The following is a 14,847-nucleotide window of genomic DNA, read 5'->3' on the forward strand; positions in this document are numbered from 1 at the left end:
AAATAGCCCCAGTTTGGAAAGGATTCAAATACCACAGGAAGCGTGTTCCTTCCTGCTCAAGGCACATGTAATAACTCCAGCTCCTGACCAGACCAAGGTGTATCCCCATCTGGATGCAATAACACAGCCTAAAAGCAGCAAAGGCAGAACCAACTATACATATTAAATAAATGAATAAATAAAAGCCCCCTTTCCTGACAAAACCGCAAGTGAAATAAAGGTGCCCTTGTTACTGCCACCGTTTCATTTCTCAGTAGCAAACAAAAGCCAAATCAGCCATCCATGCCCTGGACTTCAAGCATGGAGATTGACATAAGTCCCTGGAAATTGAGGTAAGCTCACCTCAGTCGTTTTAGGGCTTCTGCTAACTCACTCTCAGTCACAACCCAATCACTCTTTAGCTGTATAGAAAAGGTTTGAAGGTGTATTTCTTTTTAAAATTTCAAATGCAGAAAGGATGCACTTTTTGGTGCAGTAGAACAGAGATGGCAAAATAAAAACTATGGTGAGGACTAGACAAAAAGAAAGGAGATTGTTGGCAAGAAATGGAAGTTCTGAACCCAAAGACATGTCTGATTTTGAAGTAAAAAGCTTCATAAAAATTACTGTAAATAACTATTAATTGCTTACAATGCCACCTTACCTTCTACCTATTCTCTAAATTCTTATCTTGTTAGCTAGGTGGTCATGACATTACCAATTTCTCTGTTTTATTTTAGGACATATAGTCTGTTTTCTTTTTTAATTGACAGCAGTCGGTAGGATTAAAAGCACTGCCTAATGTCCTGCTTTCTGAATGAACAGTGTCTCAAACAGGGGAGACAAGATTTATTTTACAGTTAAGGGAAAGGAACAAGTCAATAGTATTAATATCTTTAATTCAGCATATTTATTAGAAATATACTGTGTGCATCTTATCAAAAAACATGGATCAAATATTTGTGTTCAAATTCCCCCTCATGAAGAGAACAAGTTTGATTGTATTTTTCACTAATCTACTGGTATAACAGAACAGGAAATTGCCGTGGTTGCTCCGTTTGCTGTAATCTGACACAACAATTATTTAACAAAAAGACGAATTCTAATACAGCTGCCTTGAAAAGCGAAAGATTAATGAAAAGGTTAGACAATAATTAGCTGCTAAAAGTCATTCTGTGAATAGTATATCTTTCTGAATTGTTCATTGTAGATCTGTTTTCATTCAAGAATGTATGAGAGTATTTCTTAACCACAGTTAATCCAATTACACATTTTTTTCCAGCTTGTGTTGCTATGTGACCTTGGATTTAGAGATAAAAAGAGGCTACAGGCCAACTAGGTGTGAGCTTCATATAAGGTTCAGGCTTCCTTCAGAGAGCGAGTTGTCAACTCTAACGAGCATCAGTCTTTGGTCTAAGTATTCTAGGAACAGTAGCTGTAGTTGCTCGTGTATTTTCGGTAAACAAATAGCTAGTGGTGTGTGGGAAGTGACAATAGCAAGGACAGTGCTTTAGCAGATCAAGTAAAAAACATATGGCTGCTTTTGCACTAGAAGCATTCTGCAAAGTATTTTTTAATATGATGCTTTATGTTTCCACTAGAATTGCCATGTCAAAAGTAGGTTTTCATTTAAGCTTGCTTTCTTCAGCACAGATTACTGATCTTCGTTAGGTGTGATAGAGAGAGAGAATTCACTGTATTCTATTAAGAGCCTCTAGACTGAGAATTACTCACTGTAGCCAGCTCCTCTTCATGAAAGCCTTCTTTTCTCACCTTCATTCACAGGCTCTAACAAGAACATCTAGACACAAATGCATGCCTGGGATTATGACATGCCTATTTGGATCTGTCTAAACAGCAACAAACAGGGAAAGACCCTGTGCATAGAAACAATTAGAATTAGTTACTTATGAAGCAAACAATATTAACCCATCATCATCATGGCTAGGCTTTGGGAAGGGCTCTACCCACGTTTGTTGCAAATATTAACTGATAAACCTATAATTTCCACATGGCCATAGAGTCACAACACACTAACTCTAGTTCAGTTGATTTTTCAACTAAGCAATGAAACCTTAGAGACAGCAATGCTATTTCTGGTTAGTATGAGTTTCACAGTCCACAACAAATTAAACTGTAAAATTACATAACCGTCTATACTTGTGAGTAGTAGTTTAAATCCCATCAATGCCCAAGTTTCAGCACAAACCTAAAATCTTCCTAGATCACGTATATTAAGGATTAATCTTTTACTAATTCCACACCACACAGTGACCATTTCATTATGTTGGAATCACAGAATAGAATCACAGAATCATTTAGGTTGGAAAAGACCTCCAGGATCACCATGTCCAAGCTTTGACCGATCACCACCTTGACCATGCACCGAGTGCCACATCCAGTCATTTCCTGAACACCTCCAGGGATGGTGACTCCACCACCTCCCTGGGTAGCCCCTTCCAATGCTTGACAACCCTTTCCATGAAGAAGTTGATGTCCAATCTGAACCTCCCCTGGTGCAGCTTAAGGGCTGTGACCTCGTCCTGTCACTGATTGCTAGGGAGAATAGCCCAACCCCCACCTGGCTACAACCTACTTTCAGGTAGTTGTAGAGAGTAATAAGGTCTACCCTGAGCCTCCATTTCTCCAGGCTGAACAACCCCAGCTCCCTCAGCTGCTTCTCACAGGACTTGTGCTCTAGACCCTTCACCAGCTCCATTGTCCTTCTCTGGACACACTCCAGCAGCTCAATGTCTTTCTTGAAGTGAGGGGCCCAGAACTGGACACAGGACTCAAGTACTCATATTAAGCTCCTCTGAAGTTGCTCTACACTTTCTTAGACTGCAAATTCCAAACACGTACGGTTTCTACACTGCCATGCCCTGCAGGGAATAGATGCTTCTGCTGCAAGAACAACTTAAATTCTACAGTTTCTTTTGCCCTTTTATTTGACTTTCAACCTTAATGCAAGGCTAACCCATAGATGGTATGTTATTGTGCAGGCAGAGTATACTGAAGCTTCTGTGCTCTTACTAGTGACTGCCCCAGCTCCCTTTATTGATGGCATACATTGCTAAAGAGTAGCTTAATTTGTATCCTGTTGGTTAAAAGCTTTTAGATGCAGATCTCGCAAAATGCAAGACCGTGAAGACACTTTTCCATTCTTTTTTGAACTGGTTTAGGAGGAAAATTGCCCACAGTTCCACAGCCTTGGTGCAGCAGCTGTGGTGACCAGAAAGTGAAGTGCATGAGAAACTGCCACAGTGCAAGCCAGGGTGGTTGTTGGGCACTGGAAGAGGCTCCCCAGGGTCACAGCACCAAACCTGCCAGAGTTCAAGAGGCATTTGGACAAGGCTGTCAGGGACACGGTGGGATTGCTGGGGTGCCCTGTACAGGACCAGGAGTTGGACTCGAAGGTCCTGCTGGATCCCTTCAAGCTCTGGATAGTCTGTGATTCTATGTTTGTTCCATTGCTCCTGTTCCCACTGAGCCAGAAGGCGAATGGCTGACAGAGTGCTGCAGCCAGCGCTTGTTACCCAAGCGACATTCCTCTGCTTACGTCAACCTACTTAATTACTTGAGCCATTAATTAGTGTCAAGAGCACCACCTATTTACATGCGGTGTTTTAGAAGATAACGTGAGATCCGCACGCCGCGAGGGATTCTGCTCCTTCACAGGCGGCCGTTTGCGCTTTGCAGGAGGGTTCACGCGGGGACTCCTCAGCGCCCGCCTCCACGGTACCGGGAACAGGATCGGGAACAGGATCGGGAACAAGATCGGGAACAGGGCCGTGCCGGGATCGGGCCCGCCGGGGGCGACACGTGGCACCGCGCCCCGTGCGCGGCCCCGCCCCCCGCACGCAGCTGGCAGCCCGGGATTGGCCGCCGGCAGCCAACTACAACCCCCGGCAGCCCCCGCGGCGCGGGGGCGGGCCCAGGCGGGCTCCCCGCGCCACGTGACCGGCGGCAGCGCGGCCCCTCCTTCCTCCCTCCCAGGACCGGCGGCGGTCACGGGGCGCTGTCGGTGGTGCGACGTCATCGCGGGCGGGGCGGGCAGAGGGAGGGAGGGCCGGCTCGGGGGGCGCTGCCCGGGGCGAGGCGCGGGGGCGGGACCGGCCGCGACCCGGAGTTACGCGCCCGCCCCCCCCCGAGTGACAGAAGCGCCCGGGTACCGGAGCCGGAGCCTCCGCTCGCGCCGCCGCCCCTCACCCCCGCTCCGGCCCCTCCGGTGTTATGCGGCGGCCCTGAGGGGCGAGCGCAGCCCGGCAGGACCCGACGCGGCCCTGAGGGGCGACGGGGTCTCGCCGCGCCTCGCCGGCCAAACCCATGACTACGGCAAACTGCGGCGCCACCGACGAGTTCGACTTCAGGCTGATCTTCGGCGAGGACGGGCAGCCCGGCCCCGGGCCGCCGCTAGGGCCCGCAGGTGCGCCCGGGGCCGGGGTGCGGGTCGGGCGGGTTCCTGTTTTGCTCCGAGCGAGGCGGGGAGGGGAGCGGGGGCCGCGGGAGGCGGGAGCCCGGGGGCAGTGGCGCTGGCCGTGCCTCCCTCCCTCAGGCCGCGGCCGCTGTCCGGCGCCTCCTCGGCCCGCGGGGGCTCGGGGGGCGGCGGGCCGGGCCGACCGGGCCTCTCCCCGCCGTCTAAGTTTCCTTGGGAAAAGAAACCCAAGAGCTCGCGTCGTGCGGGAGGAGCCGCCCGGGAGATAAAGGAAAAAGGCCCTGGGTTGGATGCGGTGGCCCCGCACCCACCGAGCCCGGGGGGCGCTGGGGGGTCCCGGGAGCGGCGAAGTGTTAACGGGGCTGGACCGGAGACATGTTCGGGCGCATGCGACGAAAAGTTTCCACCGAAGTGTTTCCTGTCTATAGAACATCACAGTTACTCCAGTGTGTTCCTACAGACTTTATATATGTGTGGATGGGCAAAACACGGCGTGTCGGGATGCTCGGAGTGCTTCCATTTTAGTCTGTTTTGTACTATTGCAGCCTGAAAATCCTGTTTAAAAAACCCCCGTATTTCTTTACACTGCAAAAAGTAAAGTATTCCCTGTGAATTGCGGTGTGAAGAATCAATAAGGGCCAGCTGTGCAGTGCGTGGCTGTACCAGAGTTTGATGGCTGCATGCTTTACTTTCTAACCCACTTGAAATAAGTATTAATTGCTAAAGGGCTGTGTTATGTCTAAGTGTTAGATGATGAGATAGTTCTGAAACAGGACTGTATCCAGGCTAAATGATGCAGCCATGTTGTTTAGTTCTCTGACTCGGTTGTCTAAGTTGATTAGAAGAAAATTTGTTTGATACAGTCTGTGTGTGAACACTTGGGATTAACTTCTTATAAAATACCTGACTTTCTTAATGCTCAGATTTAGTTTGCAGATTCGTTCAGATAAGAGAAGATTTTCTTTGCATATTCTCCATCTTAGTGGAGTAGCAGATGGTGCTTTTTGGGAAGGGGGCCTGCATTCTGGTAGCCTGAAAAATGCATTACAGTATTATATGAAAACAATGGAAAACATGTAAACAAATTACAACAAAAATAATTATGACATCCCCATTTCTATTATTTTGACATAAAACTGGTAGTCTAAACTATGCTCCTTTGTTAGTGATAGGTGAGAATGAGAGAACAAGTTGCTCAGAAAACTGGAAATACTTGTGTGGTATCAATTGACTCTTATGATATTTGTAGTTTGGTAGCATTCCTTAGCAAGCAATTCAGTTATTACACTGAATATAGAGAATTTTGCGTGCTTAATAAATTACAGCTGTTCTTACATTAATTTTGAAAATGCAGTATTTGGACCATGAATTAGTTTGTTTGCTGTAGCTTTCAGTAAGAAATCCTGCATCTGCATCTGACACTCAAGTAATTTTACTGTTTTGTATAATACTGGAGATGATCTCGCCTGCTGTGCAGAGATGTGGCCTTTGGGGGAAAGGGTTAGTGTCTGCCTTCATGTATTCTATTAAAATTATTACCAGAGCTCATCTCTTAATTCTGCCCAGGTATTCTACATATGATGAACCAGAATTCATTTGAGAGGGCCCGTAAGGGAAACCTTATTTTTTCCCTTACCCCTCTTCCAAATATATTAGTTAGAGGAACAAAAAAAAAAGTTCCTAGAGCTCCCTAAGGCATGTATTTCACAATCTCTTATCACTTGCTTCAGTGGTGGTGTCTGTTGTGCTGCAAAGTGAGCAGAAGGGTAATTTTTTTCAAATGTATGCTAATAATAAAACATATACATCACAGGGAAAGTTGCTTAAATTTGGAATAAATAATATTAAAATTACTAAGTCTTCCATGATCATGGAGAACACCTGAAAACACTTTCTGATGCTTCATGCTGTATCTCTAGAAGTTTGAGACTGGCATTTCGGATGAAAGAAGTGTCTGGTACTGAGTTCTTGCATAAATAACATGGAAATCTCTGTTAATGCCCTCTTTTATGCTGGGACTACTGTAGTGTTGTGAGGATTTTATTTTTTTATATATGTACATGTATAAATATTTATGTATACATGTTTTACATTTAACTGTATCTTTAATCAAAAGAAGAAAAGGTGAGCTCTTCTTTCATTTGCTTTAAATACTTTTGATTCCTGAACTACTAAGAAAACACTACTCCCAGGTACTAGATTACCCTTTTTATGACACTAAAAGAACAGTAAGAGAAATTAAATCAACTGGGATTGTGAGTTATTACACAAAACAATTTCAGTGGGTTGCAGGACGGTACGACTAACGTACGTAGTTTTGTGCTAAGTGGCACGAATCGATCCTTCTGTTCTGCAGTAGTGCTTGTTTGCTTGCTCTGAAAGCTGTGGTTCCTGCTGCAGAGGAGAATGCATGAAAGATGGCTTGACGATGCTTGAAGTCACTAGTCTGATACTGCAATTTTTGCAGCATACTGGGCTTGAAAGTGGCAGCCCATTTCAGATAGCTTGTGAGCAGAGGTAAAAATTTGCTCAGGTGATTGCTAAATAAGAGATTCTCAAAAGCTCTTCAGCTGCTTTTAAGTGGATGTTAGGTACTGAGCACCTTCTGCAAAATCTTGCTCTCTGTTTCTCTGATAGTTTAGTGTCCTTGTCCTAAAGAATAAAGAAATTGTCATTTCAGTTTTGTAGTGTTTGGCACTCAAAAGAGGTTGTACAGTTCTAGGTACTAATGAGCTTCATCTTCTTCTGACCAAAAAATTCAAGCCTTCAGTGCCCAAAGGTAGTGCTGTAGAGCACTCTGAAGTGAACCAAATCTCTGTTGCAAAACTGTTTGGGTCACTGCAGTAGCATCTGATTGCCTCGTGCCACCTTATATCAGTTGCATTTGAAATGTCCCTGTCAGCATGTGAGTTACAGCATCATTCAGGTCCTGTACAGGGTGCTACAAGAGATTGTCCTAAAACTCAGTCAGTTGTGTTATTTGAGGTGCCACCTTGTTTGGTCTTTCCGATGAAGAGATTTTTGAGATGTAATCTGTGACACTTGAATAATTGAATTTAGCTTTAATGCTTTTCTAATGATGCCACCATTCCCTTCACCACCACCACCATCCACACATAGTTTTGCAATACTATTCAGTATAATTTTGGGAAGTCTGCCTCAAATTTATTAAGCAACGAAGCTGCATTAAGATTTTCACGCTACTGGGGATGTGTTATACTGTTTAAATGCCAACTGTGCAAAAGGGAAGCAACTACGAGTTGCTATGATAGCTTCTTTATGTGAAGTTTTATTTTAAGGGTTCATCTTCTCTTTTAAAGAATGAGTTTTTATGAGGTAAGAGCCACACTTGGGGTATGTAGTGCTAAGCTGGGAACTCTGGATCTTGTAAGGTTCTGTATAATGCAAAATCATTTCTTGTTGGTATGTGAAATCAGAACTAACTAAAAATGAGGCTGCAAACTATTCAATATCCAGAAAATCAGTTATTTAATTATGTAGGAAATTCTGACAGATGAGTTATTGGTACTGCTGTCTAGAATCCTGTCTCAAATGTTCCTGTTATTTCTGATGAAGTATTTTAGGAGCAAAAGAGGGGCTAATGTTTTGTTATTCAGTGAAACATAGTAATATGTGAATTTCACCGCAATTTCCACCTTTTGTTCTTGGGTTATGAAGTAGAAGAGGAGAAATTAATATTTCAATATAAGTAATCATCTTTGGTAGATTTTGTTTATTTGCTTTCCCATGATATAAGTCCTTTAAAAGAACTAATAAGAGTACCCTCCTTGGACTTCAGGTTCACAGTATTTGTTTTATTTTCTTGGAAGCCTTGAAACGAGCTGAAAAGAGATTCTCTGTATTTCCTGTGACTTAACATTTGGTTAAGTAATACTGTTTAGTAATCTTGCTGCAAATGGATCTCGCAATCTATCTTACTTTTCTTCTGAAAAGTATGAAAAATATCCCAGTTGCGTGGTGAATTTAGTGACATTTCCAAAACATCTTTGGAACTGGAACCTCACTCTGGCTATGGACAATATATCTGGATTTTTATCTTCTGTTAATTTGAAAACTTCTGCTTGTTCTCCTTTGAGATTTTTTTTCCTCTAGCTTAGAGATATTAGGTTATTGGTTTGTTACTGGATATCATGGTTGACATACGCATTTTGCTATAGTGACTGTCAGAGTAATACCTGATCTTTTCTTCTGAAGGTTTTTGTGTCAAACCTTTCTCTGTGAGCATCCGTGAGCTGCCTAGGCTGCTCAGCAGTTGCCTCCTGCCTGTGTTTAAGTGCTCTGAAGCAATGATGGGCACTGAATTTTGCCTCAGCTAGGCAGAGTTCTCTGTAGCAAAAACTGGCACTATATATGTCATTTAATTTAGATATATAGGAGAAGTATTAAACCCACTGATTTGTAATGAAACACCACCACAATACTAGTCTTTATAGTTTGCCTTGATTGTTAATATGTAAAGTATTCTTCTTCCCTTCTTAAATGTGTATTCATGACTGGTGTTGCTGTCAGGGATTGTTGGTAGATAGTAAAAAACAGCTGAAGCTGTTTACAGAATTTTGTTTGCAGCGTGCTTGACCCTTCTGTTCTTTTCCTCAAGATGGTGATTAAGGTAAACAATACTGAGAAAGTCAAGTTGTGGTAGAAAAGAGAGTAGTCTTATAATTAGACTGAGTGGAAAATTAACAGCTGGATGCTGGCAATAGCTGTGAACTTGAGGTGTGAGTTGACTGAGGATTGCTCTTGGTGAAGTTAATTTTTGTCTTCACATACTTCTGCTGCAAAGTTTGCTTTCCTTAGCTGAGTGGGAGGAACTTGTGAGACATCTTTTGAAGTCTGTTTAACAGGCTGTTTTGCACACCTGTATGGTTCACTTAAAGTGAACTTTTTAAAAAATATTTTGATTCTGCTTAGATTTGATTGCCTATACGAATGGGTAGGAGAGAAAGTCTTTGCACAAATTGGTAACTGTCATTAATATGTATAACTTGATCCCTCCATATAAATTACAGCTGTCTGTGCTGGTCCATTAACATTTACTATACAAAAGAGTGCTCATATGGGTTAAGAGTAGGATCAGCTGGTGCAACTTTAAGAAAGGAATGAATGGATAAATTGCTTGAATCTGTTTCCTTTTTTGTCCCTTAAGCATAGGTGACACTTTTTAACAGAAATATTTGTTTATTAGATACTGAGTATTAAATGTATTGTGATAGAAACCACCACTTGTGGGAAATTTAGTTTAATATCATTTATTTTACAAGCTAGTGGATGCTGGTATCTGCATGTGAAAGATTGACATGCAGGGACACAATGCAAATCAGTTGTAGGCCGTGGTTATATAATCTGCTGATAGGGGGGAGGAGGGAAAACCAAACAGCTGCAGCTGACCAAAAACAGAGGGTCTGTGACAGGAACCCTTATGACTTCAGGATAACTTAGAGAAACACTGAGGAAGAACCAAAGGAAAATATGTATTAAAGTGGGATCAAGGAATTCAAGAATTGCCTGGCAATTAAGAGGAAGAGATTAAGATGGTAACCCTCAGAAGTTGCCATGTTTCAGTATGTTGTGGTTTCTCACAGTATTCTGGCTGAGTGAAGTCTTGCCTATTTGGATGAAGCTTGACCAGGGTCAGACCATTCAGGGAAAATGTCAAACTCTTTTGAGTGGTGTTGCAAAGCAGTTGTAGTTGCAGCTAATCTAATTTCATAACTTTTCTGTTTTGGCAATATCATTCTTTGATCACTACATAGTGCATCGAGAATCACTTTGTAGTGAGTCACTATGCAGTGCAGGGATTTGACAAAGATCCCCAGTCTGACAAAATGTCACTTACTTTATATGTGAATTCGTAGTCACACCTCACTCTGTCCCCTTCCCTCCCATCTGAATTGTGGGCACAGTGCAAATGAAAACAAATCCTGAGAGTTGGGATGTGGGAGATGGGCAGGGTACAAAACCATTTGGGCTAGTGCTTTTGTCTTACGTATTTCTGAAACTTGGAAATAAGCTGCTTCTTTCTTCAAAGTCAAAAGTAACCCTCTGATTAAAACATAATGGTCCCTTTCCTTTGGTTTGTGTTGTACAACTGCAAGTAGTTTGTCATATCCCACCTGAAGTACAGCCAAATCAGTAATGTTGCTGTGAATGAGTGAGGATAAATTAGAGTACATGGGGCCTGGGTCAATAGTAAGCAGCGGTTTGGCTGTTCACAGTAATAACGTAAATACGGGAGTTGTTGCCTCAAGCTGCCCTAGTGGGCCAGGGAAGTACGTGGAGCAGGCTTGGCAGTAAGCCTAGCCAGTAAAACAACATCCAAGTCCTTGCATTTGTCCAGGCATGCCGTGTGGGGTTCGAATGACACTGGAATTCAAGATGAGTGAAATGATCAGGAAGGCTAACTAAAACTGCAAGGCAGGAGCAAGCTTATTAAAAAGCCAGCATTCTCTTCTACCCTTAATACACCCAGCTGTGAGTGTTCTTGTGAAATACTGGTGAAATAGAACGGTAAAAAATTGTATAACTGTTCAAAGTCATTCAGGGAAGAGGAGTTAAAATCTGAAGCACCGCAGGTCTGGTCGAGGAGCAGGTTTTGGGCTGTGGTGTGGCTTGTGAGGGGCTAACAAAACAGCTGAACTTCACCTCTGTGGCTCTTCTGATGGAATGTCAGTGGCACTGAATGCTTATGGTCGCTTCTCAATCAAAGGGCTATAGGTGTGATGGAAGAGAAGATACTTCTGTCAGTTTTCTCTGGGAGACCCAGTTCTCATTTTTATGTTCCTGGTGGAAGAAGAATGAACTTTTTGGGGATCTGACTACAAACCGGTGATATTCCAATAGTAAATTCATGAACATAGAACTCTGCATGTGGTTTGAGTTAGTGTTGTGTGGTGATTTTGGTGGGTTTTATAAAGCAGAACCAAAAACTTCAATTGGGGATACATGAAAGATGTTTATAGGTAAAACATGAACAGGTACTTACAGCTAATTTGTTAATATCAGAAATGTAGAATCATATTATTCGTATTAATATTTAAATTAATAGGAATTGCTTGCTTAAAAAATAGCTTCTCAGTCTGCACTTTGAATTTAGTCATCACTTCTAAAAATGAAATATTTTTAATATAGTAAAAATTCCTGTATGGAGTTGAATATTTTGGGGGGGGAGGGGTTGTTTGGTTGGTTGGATTTTTTTCAGCAGGTTGGTGGAGACGGTTAATGAGAGACTTCATGTTTTTGGGAACAAGTGCTCCAAGAAATGTTTTTTTAATCCTAGATTTTATTTTTTTTAATGGTTTTGGAAAAAAATGGGAAGACCACTTAAAACATAATTTCAGTGATAAGCAGCATTTTTACTATGCTGGAGAGAGAATGGAATCATGACTGATTGTAGTTGGACCAGGGCACAAACTGTTACCTTCTAACTAAAGTTGTTTTACAGTGTAACCCTTTGTATCTTCTTACCCAAAATGAAAGCACGACAGAATGACCAACTGCTCATACAGTCATGTTGCCTTTGTGAACCGTTAGTGACAACGATTCACTGGGTCTGATGGCTGCATAATGGGCTGTAATAGTATCTACAGTGATTTATAGCTACTTGTGTATCTTTAGATGGTTTCTAGAAGTTGTTCCCTAAGTCAGGGACACAAAGGAAATGAGGAGATGGAATAACTGTATGATTACAAAAGGCTTTAATGGCGTCATTTGGGATAAATGTACTCAAATGACAAGACCACGAGGGAATATGTGGTTTAATCCAAAGAACCATTAAGAAAATCTGTTAAAATTTTGTATTTTGCATAGCTTCTTTAAATTACGCCAGAGTCTCTGTATTTCATCAGTACAGATTGTCAGTTTTAGTCTTTTGAGAGCAAATGCTGCTGTCTTGCAAATTGCCGAGCTTTTTGGGGTGGGGGCAAGAGGTTAGGCTGGTGAGGTACAGTATGTGATAAAACCTCCACTCCTACTGGAATAAACACAAGCTATTTACGGCTTTCAAAGACATGCAAAATTTCAGGGCAAAGTTACATGTGACACTGTCACGAGACGTGCTAATACAACCTTCCATGTATTTGAGGGGATCATTCTGAAACTTGCTGAAAAAAAATTGTATTCATGCTTAGCTTCAGCTTCCGCATTCTCGTTTGACTGTTTGATTCCTGATTTTCCCTGTTACTGTATCAATCCAACACAGTGAAATCAAGGTATTTCTGATTCTGCATTCCTGGGAGCAGTTGGGAAAACAAGACAGTTTCAGACTATCATCCTGGCTCATTACAGTCCTTTGATGTACAGAGCGTCTGAGCTTCATGTACCTGTAGTCTGCCTTTAAGCCGTATTATAAAATATTGGTGAAAAGCTGTAATAATCAATAATCCCAAATACCAAGTTAACGATATGGTAGGATTGCCTGCTGTGGAATGGTTTGCCCTCTATCATGTAGGACAGCTGCAGAAGGGCAGTGTAATTTGGCTGAGATGTGAAAAGTTCCTAAACTAGTTTGTTCAGATACTGTCAATACCAGTTCTCCGTCTCTATGTCATGCTCTGTTTTATAATCAGAAAGGGACATGCCCCCATTTCAGTCTCCCCTCCTCTTACTGTGTAATTGCTCCGCACTCGAACATCTTGCCCTGGCTTATTGCTTTCCTTTTCTACCAGTTTTCACAAAGATCCTGGTCTACGTCACTATACTCTCCTGTAAAAATAAAATCTACATTTTCTTACACGCTCCTGTCTGTTTTGTTTGATGTGGCTTGACAAAACACATTCTGATCTTGGAATCTTGGGTTCTGCCCAGTGCTTGGTTCAGGACTGGAGCAGACTGTAAACGGGCAGTGTCTGTCCAGAGCAGTAGGTTGTTGTCAGCAGCTCCTTGGTGTTAGAAGTTGGTCGGTGTAAAGGTATCCGTGTAGGTAATTAGGTGGGGATTTCAGTTCACTCCGTTTGAATAACTGAAGAGCCTTTTTATGGAGTCTGTTAGTTTTGCCCCCACAAAGGAGGAGTTCTGCACAATAAATTGGCCTGCAACACCAGGAATTTAGGCAACTCTTCGGCTGGCAGCTACAGCATATAATTCCCTTATTGCTTTCAATCAGTATTTGCCTGATCTTCTCACCTTTTTGTTAAGTCTTCTTCCAGTGGGCCAGGCACAATACACTGGTTTCAAAGTGATCAGTCTTCCTTTGGTTCCCATGTTTAAGCACATGGGATGCTCTGGGGTTGCAGGGCTGCAGTCCTTTCGCAGACTCTGACTGATCAGATAGAACAACGTACTTCATCTCCAGAACAGCAGTGTCAAAAAGGCTGCTAATGCTGTGTGTTAGTAACTGCTGCACTGATGTATTGTGTTAAGAATCTTCCAAAAGGCCACAGTGTATTTCTTGATAGCTCTGAATTACTAGGTCGTGTTAAGCTGACTTTTGATCTGACACTGAATGATAAATGAGGCTTCATCAAACTGGAGGGCAACAGCTTCTGTTTTGTGTACAGGGGTATTCTGCAGTGAAATAGTGTGTCTTCTTAAATGACAGCCACAGAGAAAAAAAGGAAGCAAAGGGGAGCCCAGAGAACTTGGAGACTTTTAAAGCAAAAAGTAGATTTTTTTTTTTTTAACTTATGAGTATTAATGAATAATCTGTAAATACTGAATCACAAGCTTTATAAGGTTATAATATAAAGACATGCTTCATAATCAACCAGAAATAGTAGGAGAGCTGGAGAAGGCACAGGTATAAACACTGCCCAGCACTTCCAGGGGCTATTTTCTGTTTGTAACTGAACTTAGAATGGCTAATTCTTGTTGAACCTTACAGTTACAAGTTGAATTCTTCACCTGCTTTGTACATCACTTTTTATCAATGTATCCCAAAGCTGTTCTTTCCCTATTTGAAACTTAGTTCCATTACTTCAGGGTGAAGCTGGATGTACACTAAGACAGTCATTCGAGTTTAAATGCATACCAGGCTGTGGCCTAAGGGTTTAGTTGCATGTTATGTTTTTATTTGATGGTGAACACCTGCAGTTCCTGCCCTGGTTGCTTGGTTCTCCCCATGTCCCAAAGCCATTCTGTCAGTTGTGTATATACAGGTGTTTATGTTAGTGCACTGTAAATCTGATTGCCGAATTCATATGTGTTAAAAGTACCTGACTGCTCATTTCCCCTCCCCCTTTGTGTGGGAGGATAGTTGCTGCTGAAGAAAACTTACCGTGTAGTTACACCCTGAGAGCCAGTATGCTCTTATTTTAATCAGTGTCAGTTGTAAACATTTGATATGCTGTGTTATTCTCCTGCTTAAGCTGCTTAAGCTAGTGCAGCTTCTTTATTCTTCTGCATTTCTACCAAGGATAATGAGTTCTTATCCAGAGTGGAATTTGGAGAAAACTCATTGATTCTACTTTTCTAGTATT

General features: G+C 42.4%; 1 protein-coding gene across 1 annotated transcript in view; it reads left to right on the forward strand.

The window, feature by feature from the left end:
• Window positions 1-4,124: 4,124 nt before the first annotated feature.
• The window catches only part of NFATC3 (nuclear factor of activated T cells 3), a 66,229-nt gene continuing 55,506 nt past the window's right edge, over window positions 4,125-14,847 (forward strand). Inside the window, 1 exon segment of the mRNA XM_032701032.1 lies at window positions 4,125-4,405. Within this exon segment, the coding sequence (XP_032556923.1) occupies window positions 4,306-4,405 (100 nt within the window). The 5' untranslated portion in view covers window positions 4,125-4,305.

This window comes from Chiroxiphia lanceolata, chromosome 13, assembly GCF_009829145.1.
Source record: "Chiroxiphia lanceolata isolate bChiLan1 chromosome 13, bChiLan1.pri, whole genome shotgun sequence".
NCBI classification, from domain to species: Eukaryota; Metazoa; Chordata; class Aves; order Passeriformes; family Pipridae; genus Chiroxiphia; species Chiroxiphia lanceolata.